Source organism: Euprymna scolopes, chromosome 12 (genome assembly GCF_053919585.1).
Source record: "Euprymna scolopes isolate OS-2025 chromosome 12, ASM5391958v1, whole genome shotgun sequence".
Taxonomy (NCBI): domain Eukaryota; kingdom Metazoa; phylum Mollusca; class Cephalopoda; order Sepiida; family Sepiolidae; genus Euprymna; species Euprymna scolopes.
Window position 1 is genome coordinate 154,244,514 of NC_136493.1, and position 17,500 is coordinate 154,262,013.

A 17,500-nucleotide genomic window follows, 5' to 3' on the forward strand; every position below is an offset into this window, starting at 1 on the left:
TAAATATTGGTAAACCTAAGGAAAATGCATTCAAATTGACACCCAAAATGCACTTTTTCGCAGTTAACTCAAAATTCATGAATTAAATTGTGATTTAGTTCATCTTATGGTGACCACGGGAAACATTGTATCGTTCTCTTGACGGGAACTGGTGTCATTTCCACAAATGTTTAAAGAAAATCGTGATATTTTGCAAATATATACAAATCCTTTGATAATCAATATATCTATAAAAATGAGAACGTTTGTGTAACGACGATTCTCAACCTATGTACCAAACAAATTTTTGAGTTACAGACTTGAAATATGGTATATAAGGTATTTAGACATTTTAATCGGGGTTCACCCGGAAAAAAGGAGCTGCTAAGGTGTTAAAATAGAAAAATTGGTACGTGGGGTCGCCGGATTTTTATCTTTTTGTCAACTGTTTCACGAACGCATGCGTGAATTGTTCTCATGACAGATTGCTTATGTTAAAAATAAGTAGGTTTGAAAACACGTTTTAAAGAACGTGTCAAGTTGGCCTAATGGTTATTGTACCAAAGTCACAGTCTTAAGGTTTTGGTTTCGATCTCAGCTTGAGTATTTTTTTTACTTACAAGTAGTGGACTGTTTAGAAAAAGCATAATACTCGTTTTACATACACATGTCTCAGTTTCTGTATAAATTAAATATAATATTCTGTATAAATTAAATATAATATTCTGTATAAATTAAATATAATATTCTGTATGGATTAAAATATAATATTTATGCGTATTTTATGATCGGGAAACGCCGGGCGGCCCGCTAGTACTTAAAATAAAACTAATTAAACTTTTTTTTAATCTATATCCATGTCACTTAAGTAATGTTGCATCACTTTCATTAACAAGTAGTTAAGGTCATCGTGTCGTCTATTAAGATAATCTCTTTTACGCAATGTTTGTAAGAATGGGTAATCCTCCGTTGGATAATCGCTAGTAATTGTCAAACGATGCAATTATTACGTCAAGATTTTTTTTCCACCTATTATTAACTAATTTCATTAGAAACAAGGGGAGACAACTGATTCATTGGATTATTTTTAATCCGTCCTTGCATCTTAATAAATGGATCTGTCGGTCTGTTACGCTTCTGTTTGAAATAGTGTTTTCATCTTCAAACACGAAATTAGATAGACGCAACTTTTTCTAGATGCGCCCAGGCATCTATAGAAAAGGCTTTATCAGTCAGTCCGTCTATGATAATTTCGTATGAGATTTGTCTTTGGTCTGTCGCGCGTAAATTTCAAGTAGAGTTTTCATTGGTTTATCACGCTTTGAAATGACACAATTTTTTTGTCTGTCACGCTTCTGTTTGAAATAGCATTTGCATCGATAAACGCGCAGATTGAGTGGACACATCTTAAGAATGCGCCTTCTTGCTTAATTCTTTTTCTAATAAAATTACTTTTTTTTCAGATTTGTTGTATGCTTTAGTATAGGAGAGATGATTAGAGTGCTCAATTACTTATAGAAGAGCATTTTATTTTTATTTGTAAGAACACTTTAGTTTGATCGTCCATCGCTACCTTCAATTTTATGCTAATCGAAAAGCCTCGGCCCACAGGGCTAAAGATACCAAGTTTATTTATTTTCAATTGCTAGTCTACCGCAAGTACCAATGGACGATTAAACGAATGTATAGTGTTCTTTGCTATATATATATATTCAGTGTAGCTTAATCGCCATATCTATCTATCTATCTATCTATCTTCTATATATCTATAAAAACAGAGATGTGTGTGCCACAGACGATTTCTGATTGGTTAATCCAATAATCACATCTCCTAAAAAACAATGGTTTCTACGCTCTTACCTTTACCATAAAATATTATGGCTTTATTTATTGTCCATCTTGGAAGGGTTTAATTTTTTAATAACTTGTTATTCACAAATTAAAAAAATACGAAACTAAACTACACGAAATCAAACGCTCCGACAAACTTAATAGTAGTACTAGCAAGCACACGCGCACACACGCACACACACACGTTCACTACCGTCACGTTGTTATGGCAACCAAACAATGTTTACAAAATGTCTACGCACGTTCGTAGACATTTTGTAAACATTGTTTTTAAAAAATAAAAAATAATACTTCTATTATGTTTTAAACGACTGTAATAGTTTATTTTGGAAGTATATTTCATAAAGAAAATTGACAACCCACTTTAAAAACAGAAATTACGAGTTTTATATATTTTATTCGCAGTTTTTTGTTGACTCTTCTGGCGGCCATGTTGTAAGCCCTAACGGTATTTTTGGAGATTACCCAAATAAATGTTATCAAAGGCAAGATAAGTTACTTTTCCACCAAACTGGATATATTTTTCGTGTTTTTATTCAATGTAGCATATTTATTCAGCTCGAAAAACGGGTTTGTATTACTGTACACATAAATTCGAAAAAGTTGTCAAAAAACAAATATATAACAAATACATGTTATCAAAGGCAAGATAAGTTACTTTTCTACCAAACTGGATATATTTTTCGTGTTTTTATTCAATGTAACATGTTTATTCAGCTCGAAAACCATACGGTGTTTACCGATGTATTGGAAAATTCAAGATGGCGCCTCACTCCCTCTTTAACACGGTAAGTTTGGGAAAAGGTGTTATAAATAAAAAACTATACAAAATACTATTAAAAACCCGCCGAATATATGTCAACCTATGTCACGGTAACATATTGAGCGAGTTTTTAACAGTATTTTATTCAGTTTTTTATTTATAACACCTTTTCCCAAACTTACCGTGTTCAAGAGGGACTAAGACGCCATCTTGAATTTTCCAATACATCGGTAAACACTGTATGGTTTTCGAGCTGAATAAACATGTTACATTGAATAAAAATACGAAAAATATATCCAGTTTGGTAGAAAAGTAACTTATCTTGAGGCCAAAAAAATAAATTTTCAGGGGTCATAATAGGGGTCAAAGTTTAAAAAATTACCCCTTTTTTTTGCTCAGCATACACCTCCAAACACCCGGGCAACGCCGGGCACCCATGCTAGTATATCTATAAAAACAGAGATGTGTGTGCCACAGACGATTTCTGATTGGTTAATCCAATAATCACATCTCCTAAAAAACAATCGTTTCTACGCTCTTACCTTTACCATAAAATATTATGGCTTTATTTATTGTCCATCTTGGAAGGGTTTAATTTTTTAATAACTTGTTATTTACAAATTAAAAAAATACGAAACTATTATGCGAAACTAAACTACACGAAATACGCGCACACACGCACACACACACGTTCACTACCGTCACGTTGTTATGGCAACCAAACCCGCTGACTTCTTTTTCTCATTTCACTCGTGGTCTTAAATTAGATTCGAATAAGTTGCCAAAAAACAAATATATAACAAATAAATGTTATCAAAGGCAAATTTTTCGTGTTTTTATTCAATTTAACATGTTTATTCAGCTCGAAAAGCATACAGTGTTTACCGATGTATTGGAAAATTCAAGATGGCGGCCGATTCTCTCTTTAACACGGTAAGTTTGGAAAAAGGTGTAATAAATAAAAAACCGGTTAAAATACTGTTAAAAACTCGCTCAATATATGTTACCGTGACATAGGTTGACATATATTCGGCGGGTTTTTAATAGTATTTTGTATAGTTTTTTATTTATAACACCTTTTCCCAAACTTACGGTGTTAAAGAATGTGTGAGACGCCATCTTGAATTTTCCAACACATCGGTAAACACTGTATTCTTTTCGAGCTGAATAAACATGTTAAATTGAATAAAAACACGAAAAATATATCCAGTTTTTATCGGTTTTTTACCTTCTCTGCAGAAGTACAAAAAAAAAACAAAAAAAAAAAAAACCGGAAGGTACTTTTACAGAATGTTAAACTAACCCTAACCGATGTTTTATGTTTAGTTTAGGAAAAGTCAGAAGAAATAAAAGTCATTATTGCATGAAATATACGTATTTAGTTGAAGTATTGTTTATGTCAATTCTTTCGAAGAAATTTAGCAAGAATACCTGTAAACCAGGAAATCGGTAAAATGTCATCATGGATGAATACTTGTCTATTATAATTTCTACCCTTGACAAAAACTTAGCCATAACAAAAGAGATTTATTGTTCAGATTGTTTTTGAGATTGATTTCTAAAAAGATATTTTATAAATAAAATCGACTTTAAAATTAAAGACTTAAATTACAATAATTGAATTTAAACATTCTTATTTCAATATTTGGTACATAACACCTGCAAAAATGATCACAATGTCAGGATTTCATTTTATTTCAGAATCGATGGCAAATACTAATATTTAACATTAGTTTATCATTTAAGCCGATAAAAAGCCCTTTTTTTCCGAGTCATAAAAGGATTTGGAGTTTCCTAATCAACCTTTCGGGTGCAGTTGCACGCTCTCAAAATAACTAAAGTGTTGGCTTTAAAAAAATTGGTTCATTAAAACTAAACAGGTTTAGTTTTAATAAAAAAAAAAAAATCAAAAAAAAATCGCTTTGGTAATTAGATATGTCGTATGGTTATCCCTAATCGCTGAATAAAACCGCTAACGAGTTGAATGATTACGACATAAAATTAAACTCGGGTTCCTGAAACGGAAACTTCGTTTGTTTTTGTTTTTTTTCTTATCAATATATTTACATTGTTATTTTGTTTTCATTTTCAATCATTCGAACAGTTTTCTTTTTCAAGTAATCCAAGTTACAAAATTCCCACTGTTTACTATGCTAAAATCACAATGACTAATGTATACCTATTAACCCTTATCCTTGAGTGGCCTCTGGGCCTTGATAAGTGGTGACACCCATGTAAAAAAAAAAAAAAAAAAATCACTCGAACAGTTTTCTTTTTATAATGTACAGTTTTAAAAGTTTAAAAACTATATAGTTTTTACTTCAGGAAAATTAATGGGTCAGTTTTTACGATGTGCCCTGTTTAAATACTGTTAAAAACTCGCTCAATATATGTTACCGTGACATAGGTTGACATATATTCGGCGGGTTTTTAATAGTATTTTGTATAGTTTTTTATTTATAACACCTTTTCCCAAACTTACGGTGTTAAAGAGGGTGTGAGACGCCATCTTGAATTTTCCAACACATCGGTAAACACTGTATGTTTTTCGAGCTGAATAAATATATTACATTGAATAAAAACACAAAAAAGATATCCAGTTAGGTAGAAAAGTAACTTATCTTGCCTTTGATAACATTTATTTATATATTTGTTTTTGACTATTTTTTCGAATCTATGTGTACAGTAATCTTGCCAGGATGCGGAGGAAAATGAATGAAGGGGGAGGGGAATAAAATAAAACATTTTGGAAACAGAGTAAGTTTGAAAGAATTGCTTTGCACAGAAAGAAATTAATGAAAAAATAAAATTAAATTTCTTTTCTTTCTTGATTTTTTTTTTTAGTTTTTTATGAAAAAGGAAGTCAAAATTAAGACTATAAAAAACAATTTTTATTAAGAGCGAACCTCAGTCGTCAGGTCTGTAAAAAAAAGACGTGGAATAATAAATGTTTTCTAATACAAATTGTTTTTACTTATGTGTTCATTTGTCTCTTTGAAGTTCGTTTGTTTAATATATCGGTTTGCAATATAATTTTGTCATTCTGTCAGACTCAAATTTTAAATCTATATATCTATAAAAGTTAAAGTGTGTGTGTGTGTGTGTGTGTGTGTGTGTCTGTGTACATTTCCCTACGAAATAACTCTGTCAATTTTTAGTCTACAGACTCGAAATTTGATATACAGGGTACTGAGATTTGGAAAAATCTATGTGATCGGCTTTTAGCCAGAAATTTGGCGATTAAGGGGTCAAAGTTCAACGATTTGAGCTTTGAGAACTCTACCAAACTTCTCCGACAATTTTGGGTCTACACACTTTAAATTTTAGATATAGCTTCCGTGGACATGAATCTAACTTAATAACTTGATTTGAGCCCAAAACAATAAATTTTCAGGGGTCATAATAGGGGTCAAAGTTTAAAAAATTACCCCCTTTTTTTTGCTCAGCATACACCTCCAAACACCCGGGCAACGCCGGGCACCCATGCTAGTATATTTTATAAATTACTATATATATATATATATATATATATATATATATATATATATATATATATACATATATATAAAGTTACACTTTTACTAGTGTCGCCGTGCCAAGACATAACTGGACTGTTATGTTTTCTTACGCAAAGAATTGCATTTTAACACCGAGCGATGAAAAAGAAAAAGAAGAAAGAAACATTTTATTTTATGCGAGGAAAATTTTAATTTCCGAAAGCTCAGATTAAAATAAATTTTATTTATTTTAACAAAGACCTTGTTGCGGCTGTCTATATAAAAATACTCTTAAAAAACGTTTAAAGAATGTCTACACTTCTACAAACCAAGCATTTCTTCAAACATTAAATTTCAAAAGATGACAACACAATGAATGTCATCTTTTTACTGAAGCCTGAGAGACCGACTGATCAAAAAACAGACGGACGGAGCCTTTTCTAAAATCTCATGGACGTATTTAAAATTGCTATTTGAAATCTAAGCGTGAAAAGATTACATGAAATTGTGACAGATCGACAAACCGAATGATAGCTCGTGAACGCATCTAAAGAATGTGACAGACGAACGAACATGTTCATCATTATCATATCGTATGAATCCGAAGATTCTATTGTTGGCATTGGTTTCCCCGATATTATTTAGTCAGAGTTTTTTTCTATCAGGTTAACAAGAAATAAATTTCTTGCAGTTTTTAACTTGTAAATTCAAATGAACATATATTGATTCAAACAAAAATTTATTGATCGAAATAAGCACCATCAGAATCAACAAACATTTGCCAACGCAAAACAAGTGTATTTATGCCAGTAACGTAAAAATCTTGTGTTCTAGTGACCATGAGTTCGTTGAAAGCGTTTTTGATATCGCTTTGATTTTTGAAGCATTTCTCACGCAGAAAGTTGTCGAGATGCTTAAAAAAGTGGTAGTCGGTAGGTGAGAGGTTTTGAGAGTATGGCGAATGAGGCAGAGTTTCGTAGCCGAACTCGTACAACTTCTGCAGGGTTGGCTTAGCAACGTGCTGTCGGGCATTGTCGTGGAGAAGAATTGGGCCTTTTCTGTTGAATAATTCTGGGTACAGTGAAAGACTCGCTGTCATGAAATTTTTTAAACCATTGTGCTGTGCGTTCAATAGTGGTTCCTGGGCCAAACGCTTCGATAATATCGCGAGCTGTTTCAGCAGCTTTACGGCCTAGCTTGCATTGAAATAAGAAAATTGTGCAAATTTGCTTTTTCTATCTTGTATTCCACGTTCTGAAAAAAAGACATAATTTTTTTAAAACGATTAGATAAAGCGAAAAACGTTCTTTAAAATGATATATGAAGTAAAAGTGTTATAACGAAAACTTATGTGAAAATACATCGTTTGAAATCAAAATTAAAAATTCCGCCAGAATTTTCTTGTCATCAGGAATTACGGAACTGATCACGTGAATGTTCCTATTTACTTTGCCTCCCCACGAGGGCAGAGTTAGACACCAGGATCGTTTTTTAATGTGGAGAAAGGAACAAAAATAAAATACAAGTCGTGAAGGATTTCTTACTATGGTAACTATGGTAACCTCGCCAGTTTCTATTTTCATTCTTCTCTCGCCAAAATATACATCATTGTTCACGATAAGAACTATGGCTAAACTAGTTAAAACCCATATTGTCAACAATATGCAACAGGGGATTATGGACCTAAAAATGCTATTACTTAAATGTCAGAATGACAGACAAACCAACGGATACAACCACTTGTAGAGACACCTGGACGTATCTTAATTAGAATATTTATTATAGATTATTGTGTATATTTTATGTTTTTTTTATTATTAACGGATTTTTTCTTTTGTCTTTTCAAATCTTCAATTTGATGCTCAGACCATGAACTACCGGCAAGTCTACCAAATGATGGCGGGGAAATCCATAGCCGATGACGACTACTTAGAACCTTACGTCGCCAGTGTTCTCTTCCTGGTGATCGTAATTGCCTTGGGCTACCTTCTCCGAAAGATGACAAAAACGATCTTACCTGGCAGCCTGCAAGTCTTTTTCCTAGAGTTCATTGCAACTATGGAAGCATGTTCCTACTTTTTCGAGAACAACAATATCCTCAAACACTACGGTTACGGCGGCTTCTTCGTCGCTATAGTTCTCGAAATTCTAATTTCGAACAGGACCTTCGAAGGAGCATCCGAGAATCCAATCAAAGCCCTTGACGAGTTTTCCAGAAGAGAGGTAACGTTCGACATTGCTCTTGTTAAAATCGCAGTCCAGGCATTTGGCGGTCTCGCATCTTACCGCCTGGCTCAACTAGTATGGTCGCTTGACATGGTACCCGACCACAGAGAACGATTCTTCGAGACAAGTTGCCAAACCGATTTGGCTGTGACGATTTTTCTAGGTTTCCTGGTCGAAATGGGAGCCGCTCTTATCGATACGTGGATTGGAAAACAATCGCTGTCCAAGAATGCTTTCGTGGATGAATTAATAAAAGCCGCAAATGGAGGCGCGATGATCGTAGCAGGTAAGAAAAAAAAAATAACATTTTACATTTTCTTTATTTTTAACATTAGTGGTCATTATAAAATTTTTATTAAAGTCATGAAAAAAGTCTAACTCATATATATATATATATATATATATATATATATATATATATATATATATATATATATATATATATATATATATATATATATCATAATTTAGGAATTTAAAATTTGTGATTTGAAAAAGTTAAATTTCAAATATATAAATTTGATTGTATGCGAGAAAATACAGTATAGTAATATATATTTCCTTAACCCATGAGTTTTCGATGTTTAACAAATATAAAAGATTTGCACTAATTTGATAAAGGTAATAAACATAGGAAATTAAATTAAATGTTTTTAAAGTTTTTAAATCATTTTAGCTACATAGAATAAGGGAAATTGGATATTGATGCAGCAATATATATATATATATATATATATATATATATATATATATATATATATCCAACGCGTATATATATACATATATATATATACATATATATATGCATATATATATATATTATATATATATATATATATAATATATATATATATATATATATATATATATATATATATATATATATATATATATATATATATATAGATATATATATTTGTTATTTTCCCCCGATTACGGTAAAAACACATGTTAAATATACATATATTTTTTCAAACCTAAAATACACACTTGTGGGGAGGGAATCGATAGATTTTAGCTTTACTGATATTTTAAAATCAATAATTATTTATTATTTTATTCTTATTACTAACGGTGGAAAATTTTCTTTTAAACAAAATCAAATAAAAAAAAGTTAATTAAATAATCGTTTGTGGCATCGGAAAATAGAAATACATTTTTCCGATTCCGATATCGATTCTGATAACCCCCAAACGTTTCGATTTTATCGATTCCCTATTCCTGATTCCGAGTAATCGTCCCAACGTTTATATATATATATATATATATATATATATATATATATATATATATATATATATATATATATATATATATATGTTGTTTTGTTTTGGTTTTAGCGATATGTTTTGAACGAATTCAATCATTTACGAAAGTGCATTTTTACCTAAATGCGAGTTGGGAATAATTTTCCCTTTTAACCAATTTGGTACCCCCACATGGGGAGCGGTATATATATTATTTTTAAAATGTAATTATCCACTGACATATATATGCACACAAATTATTCATGTAAAACTATGTTACATATTTCAGAGACGTTCCATGATTTCATTGAGATAGATTGACCTTTTAAAGGCTGGTTATAATTCTATCAAATTATAAGCGATTGACAAAATAATAATAATAAAAAAATCGAATTTCATTACATGAGTCGCTGATGCTTTCATTGGCAAACAAAACATTTTCAATTATCAAGGCCCGGAGGCCACATGGGGATAAGGGTTATTGCGTATTTAGGCACAGATAAAGAATGGGATAATATCGTAGTAATCGCTAGTAATGGAGAACTGATAAAGTGTCTTACTTAAGGGGGCGGTTCATCAGGAACTTGTTTATGTTGGACTTGAAGACATCCAAGTTGTAGTCAGGTGGGAAACAGGCAAACGGAACAGAGTTCCACAGCGTGCACTTCTAAGAAAGAAGCTTCGTTCATGGAATCTACGTTTTGATTTAGGCACAGATAAAGAGTGGGGGAAATTACCGACAGTAGTTTCAGCTAGACGGGTGTTTTTTTTGTGAAAGATTTGCGTGGGGGGGGCGGAGATTTGATCTCAGAAGAGCACTTCCCATAGAAATAACGATAAAACAACGACAGGCTCGCAACATCGTTTTACTGATTTTCTAGAATGGGGGGGGGGGTCCGGCATCATCGCGCTTGAGAGACCAAGAATAGTCTGCAAGCATGGTGGCATCCCAACGACCTTGAGTGTGAACTTTCATGTCGCTGATGTCTTGATGGAAGTGCTCCCCCTTGCTCGTCGCTCACATCACAGGCAACATGGCTGTGCAAAAAATATAACTTGATGCTCGTATTTGTACCCAGTTCATTGAGACTTATGAGTAATGTTTTAACAAGCTCTTTGTAGTTGGGCGCCTTTATCTTTCCAAGAATAATGTTATTTTCGTAAACACCGTCCAGGCACTCAATTCTGCATGATTTATAAAATTTCAAAATTCATTAAATTTCAAATTTAGGGTCTATTAAAAATTCCAGTTTTTAATTTCTCTATGGTTAGACCTGGAAATTTTATGCAAATATATTTGAAACAGTTGCCATCTTTCTCAAGAGTCTTCACAAACTGCTTCACGATACCAAGCTTTATCTGAAGAGGAGGAAATACAATTTTCAACTGCTCCACCAAAGAAGAAGTGAAAGATTAAACAGTCAAGAAGCAGTTTTTTATCCAGTGCCATGTTCTTGTCCTGCTATCCCACAAACACAAGAAGGGAATTTTGTGTTGTCACCTTGCAGCCCGATGAGAAACCCAACCATTTTCAAATCGACACATATGACCCATTTGTGTTGTCCGTATGAAATCTTTTCCAGTACAAATTTGATTCCATCATATTTTTCTTTGAGGGTCGTTGAATGGCCTAAAGGAATCAATATGTTGTCATTGTGAAGAACACATGTAAAACGTTTTGGAACTGTCTATAAAAAACGCCAATCTTGAGAATAAGACTGTTTGACAATAAGCTGCCGAAACAGGTCGGCAACGTTGTTGCAATATACTATGCCGTTTTCCTGAGTAAAATATAGCAATAATTCAATATGACATTTTCAATAGAAAGTTATGAGAGTTCCGGGTTGAAGTAGGTTTTTTTCTTTGTGTCTTGAAGCTAAAATTCCAGCAGATTCTTTGGAAAGGTTGAGATCTTTTAGTTTTCAGCGGACAAGACAGAAGCTTGGTCTTCTTCAGAACCAGGTAATTTCAATTCGGGCAAGCCTTGTCACACTGGAACAGGAATTTCATTGCAGTGTGGAATTGGCCTAATTGCAAACTTGAGGTTTGGATAAACCAACGAATACCTGTTCTTCCTGTTGATTCCCTTCGTTTTGACTGCACAGAAATTATCGAAATCATCGAAATAGTTTTTCGGTTCACGCCAGACCATTTGAATAGCAAAGCGGAGTGACTTTCTATCTTTTATGTCCACTGTCAAAGATGATCAACACATTGCTTGCATACAATATGGGGTGGCCATGCCGTATCTTCATCACTAAGAATTACTTCGAATTAAGCAAGATAAGCACACTTCACAAATTTACTGATCCGTTTTCTGTTGGATTTCAACGTATATTCCGAGCAAACATAGCAAAACACATTTGAATTGTTTAAACAACGTCGTATAAGAGATGATACACCCATACTTAATTTTTGCTCCAAAATCTGCAACGAAAGTAAAATAATGCAGCTCATTTATTTCGTATCTGATTTATAAATGAATTCATAACATTAAGAGAATAAACCTTACTTTGACCCAGAAATCAACAAAAACATGCCATAATTAGTAGGCCTATTTACTACTCAGTGTCCACTTCTTACCAACAACATACCTCATTGTATAGCAAATTTGACTTTTACTTTAAGGTTTCTGATGTCATAATCAAGTAACATACATCATAATAACAACCTATAATTTTAAGCTAGAATGTATTTAGAAACACGTCTAATGTACTGTCATCGCACGCACCTACGCTTCAAAGTCAGATAAACTATTCTAAAAAAATAAGGAATCTGAAGACATTATCCACGTGTAAATTTATTCAAAGAGAAAAAGGAAAAACTGAAAGAGAAAAAATGACGGGTATGAGAAAGTAAAAACAATAATAACAAACGAGGGTAGGAAAATGAAGACGTTAAAGAAATCAAAAGACTGAATAAGTTCGTAATAAAGTAAACAAACACATTGTTCATAGGAAGAAATAAGTAAAATATACCGTTGATGCTGTGTCGTCAGTTGTTGCAACAAGGAAATAAAGATCAACCAGAAGATGAAATTAGGGAGAAAGTAACTTTTTAAGTAAGAGTAACAAAGGGAGATAATAGGTTCAAAACATGGAGGCAGAACACCTAATTTTAAGTTAAAAAATAGTATAAAATAGCAAATATCTCAACAAGCTGACCTGATAAAAAAATTAATGTGATTTCTAATTCAGCAACACCAAATTAGTATAAATCAGGTTAGAAACCTTGGCCACCAAAAATATGATAGCCAGTGATCGGCCTTTAAAAAAAATCATTTCACCTCAACTCTTATATGTGTTTCTGAAATATGTAATATATAGTTTTTTATTTAAATATATTATTCTTATCTTAGCTCTCACATTTGCGATGGAGTATTTTATTAATTTATTTCAACAAATCTCGAGGTCATATATATATATATATATATATATATATATATATATATATATATATATATATATATATATATTCCGCGGAATAAGGTCTTTCAAGTTTATTTGTACTCCTTATGAGATAATTAAAATTTTGTATATCTTTTTACAGGTTTCTTTTTTTGAAAATTTGAATAAATTTTCAATAAGATTTTTCTATCATATATATATATATATATATATATATATATATATATATATATATATATATATATATATTAGTAAGTTATAAAATATGTATGGCAGTTAAGCTACACGGAATATTCCGCGTTTCATCCACGCTAGGATTCATCAGGCTTGTGTGGATGAAACGCGGAATATTCTGTGTAGCTTAATTGCCATATATATTTTATAACTTAATACCTAGCTCTACCTACGTATTGAGCACTGTTGAAGTAAATACTTAAAGTTTACGCATAAATTTATACTTTTGTATATTAATTTATATGATTAAATTAAGTAATCATATATATATATATATATATATATATTGCGATTAAAAGTTAGGAATTACATTTATTTCTTTTTATTAGATTAATATCTTTTTATTACTTAAATATCTATTTTACTACGGTATTTACAATGTTTTGTTTTTGTTGTAATACAGTGTCTTCTGTCAATTATTTGATGACATTGGCTTACGACTTGAAGAGCTTCATAAGGCCATGGAATATAGAGGCGACCTGTAGAGGAAAATAGTCAATTTTGTTCAACACGTATGTGTGTGTGTGTGTGTGTGTGTGTATGTATGTTTATGTGTATATATATATATGTGTGTGTGTGTGTGTGTGTGTGTGTATTGATTCTAACCACAAACAACACTAAATACTGGCAAGTTCCTCTGTCACCTCTGAACGATTTTGCAAGAGTGTAGTTGGTTTGAAGAGCCATCTACGTGTGCATGGACGCTCTATATAAATCTGAATAGATGGCAAGCATCTGTCAAGTGCGGCTAGAATTAATAAACTGTATTTTCGAGCAATTGAAGAACTAGTGGTTTTTATACAGTTCTAATCAAAGTTCGTGGCAGAGTTATGGCCCTTTAATCGTATAAACTGAAAACGGCAGAGTTAGTTCTCTTAGTTTAAATTTCCTAAATCTATTTCAAAAACATTCCATAACGGTTGTGTGTTTTGTTAAACCGAAATAACCCCCATATATATATATATATATGTATATATATATATATATATATATATATATATATATATATATATATATATATATAATGTATACATATATATACACACACATATATATATATATATATATATATATATATATCCATAATTCAAATTGCGAAGATAAATATCATCTCTATATTAGAACATATCAAAATAACAGAAAGCACAATATACTAGATAAAAAAACAAGAAAAATTAATAATTAAAATAAAAGTTTATATTTATTAATCCATCAAAAATATAATCAAGGAATTAAATAAAGAAAAATTCTTAACTCATGGATTTTCAAAAGTTGGCCTTTTTCATCACAGCATAAACATTAGTAAATGTGTATCACTGATTTCCATGAATTTGAATGTATACATATATATATATATATATATATATATATATATATATATATATATATATATATATATATATATATATATATATAAATGATGAAAAGATCTTCCCTAAAGAAAATCTATGTGTTGAGATATTTTCGTTATTATATTTCTATAGTTCTTGTTTGAATTTTTAAATGGGTCAATTTATATTTTAATTTATTAAATTTTTATTTGCATCATGAATTATATATATGTATGTATATATATATATATATATATATATATATATAATGTATGTGTGTGTTTATATATATATATATATATATATATATATATTTATATATATATACATATGTATGTATTAGTTTAATTCATTTTTAAATCGGTCATTTTTATCTTATACAAATTCCAACGTTTTTATTTGTTACGGTCACTGAATTTATTTCCTTCTTGCTCTTTATTTTGCAGGTGTCAGTCTGACCGGTATGTACTTCAATCCCGCTATGGCGACTGGTCACATGTTGGGTTGCAAAGGAACGGACGTGTGGGAGCATATTCTTGTCTACTGGATCGGTCCCTTCGTTGGTTGCCTCATCGCCATTCTTCTGGACAAATTAGTGAAGATAGAGGATGGAAAACTAGTCTAATTCCCCTCCTCCCCCACACTTCGAATCCGACCCCTCCAAACAGAAAAAAAAAGACTTCCTTCACTCATAATAAGCCCCACACTCCACCTTCACTTTAACAGGAATTGTTTTTTATCCCCTCGGTCTCTGTCGATGATTAGTCTAACTGATACATCTTTACACAGTCATCATGGGTTGTGGGAGTTGTTGAAATCATGGTTGGTCAGATCAGGTGCGGCGCACAAGAAGATCCAATCGTCGGTGCTGCTATATTCTCCTTCCATCCGTTGCATGTGTGATCACGTCGGCAGTCACCACTTATCGCAGAGTATCCGTCTTGTAAGAATACAAGAATGTGTGAATATATAAGAGTAACCGGACGAATTAGCTGACTACATGCAATGGTCTCATAGGCTAAAAAGCAAAGATTATGGTGAAACAAACTAAATCATTAAATTATTTCAGAATAAGAGAAAATCTGTCCTAGTGAATTTCATGGTGTTTCAAATTATGTTAATGATATAATGACTATAAATACACCCGGGCTCCTCCACACAAGAATATGATTGGCTGGCGTAAGCTATGAATATGGACGAGTATAACAGCCTGGGAAGATGCTGAAAGATGCGCCGATAGCCTAAAGCATATTACCAGCTATGACAACGAATAACCATTAATTAAGGTAACTTACTAGGTTGTATTAGTGGATTACTGTAGCGAAAACAACTCGGCTACTTCAAATAAATATATCCTTTTTCAAGACACATCAGTTACCTAGCTACAAATCTATCTATCTATCTATCTATCTATCTATCTATCCGTCCACATCAAATCTATAGATTGGCCCATTTACCTGTCTGTACACCCTAACATTTCCCATCTGCCATGTAAATAAAAAAAAAAATAAACATCCCAGTCTCAATTTTAAGCAACTACATCTTCTATGAAAGATCACAGGAAATCAAAGAAGAACAAAGAAAATCGGTTAAAAAATAAAAAAATAAAAGGAATTTAAAAGACACGTATAATGTGTCATTAAATTTATACAAAAATGGTCACTGAATTTGTTAACTTCTAAAACCGCCTTATTTGGGTTCTTTGATACGACAGGTGCGCGTGAGAAAATGAATGTTTCCCTTTTGTTTTGTGGCAAAAGAAAAATAATTCATAATAGTTACCGTTTATCTTTAAACTTTAATTCAAGCCATAAACTTTTATTCGTCAATTTAAAGGATTCATACTTCTGACTGTGAAAAGATTCAAATGACAATAAAAACATTTTTTTAATTAACACGTTTGATTTATGAGCCTCATCATATGAATCCGAACATTCTATTGTTGACATTGGTTTCCCCGATATTTTTCTAGTCAGCATTCTTTCTAGAAAGACATCGAGGACTTACGGGAGAGAACACATGAAGGTTGCCAACATCCTAAGTGAAAGTGATTTTGTGGAACGAGCTCGATTCGAACTTGGTACACCCAAGTCTCCCGTCCGTGTCGCTAACCACTTAACAACCGTCACCTCTCGATTCGTGATTAAGCGACTGTAACACTCCGAAATTCTGAAAGGAATTTGAAGTCTTTAGACTGCTGAATAACAGAAAGTGATTTCCGATTTACATTAAAGTTTAAAGGTAAAACAATCAAGTATTATGACTCTTTTGTGTTTCCAAACTAAAGAAAAAATCTCACGCGCCACTGTTGTATCAAAGAACATGTTGTTTTTATAGAAAAAAAAAGGAAATCAGCGGTGTGACCGAGATTGAAAATTCAAAATACTTGTGAATCCATTCATAAGATGCGTCCATTCAATCTGCGCGTTTAACGTTGAACATAAAATTATGAAATGTCAAAGATCAACGGACCGACGAAGCCTCTTATTGAGATGCATGGATGTATCTAAAAATACTATCTCGAACTTAAGTGTGACACACTGAACAAACGACGAGCAATTGGACGCGTCTAAAAATCAGTGGCGTAGCGGGAGGGGCACATGGACAGGATGAACGAAGGCAGAAAATTCTTTATCATCGATCGATTAATTCTTTTTAAATTAAATCGAAAAAACTGTATAAATAAATCGATATTTTTCTTCATTCGAATAACTGCTCAGCGTTTTATGACAACGTTATTATTATTATTATTATTATTATTATTATTATTATTATTATTATTATTATTATTATTACTAACGTTATTATTATTATTATTACTAACGTTATTATTATTATTATTATTACTAACGTTATTATTATTATTATTATTATTATTATTATTATTATTATTATTATTACTAACGTTATTATTATTATTACTAACTCAGAGTACTCCAACAGTATCACACGATATCACCTCGTT

At 31.8% G+C, this 17,500-nt stretch overlaps 1 protein-coding gene across 4 annotated transcripts in view; it reads left to right on the plus strand.

Moving 5' to 3' along the window:
• Nucleotides 1-16,145, plus strand: part of LOC145291568 (aquaporin-11-like) — a 191,304-nt gene extending 175,159 nt beyond the window's left edge. For all 4 annotated transcript variants that reach the window (XM_080137641.1, XM_080137640.1, XM_080137638.1 and 1 more), the window contains 2 exons: nt 7,957-8,602; nt 14,982-16,145. In XM_080137641.1, coding sequence (XP_079993767.1) covers nt 7,957-8,602; nt 14,982-15,160 — 825 coding nt within the window. In that variant the 3' untranslated portion in view covers nt 15,161-16,145. The remainder of the gene's footprint in view (nt 1-7,956; nt 8,603-14,981) is intronic.
• The last annotated feature ends 1,355 nt before the right edge of the window (nt 16,146-17,500 follow it).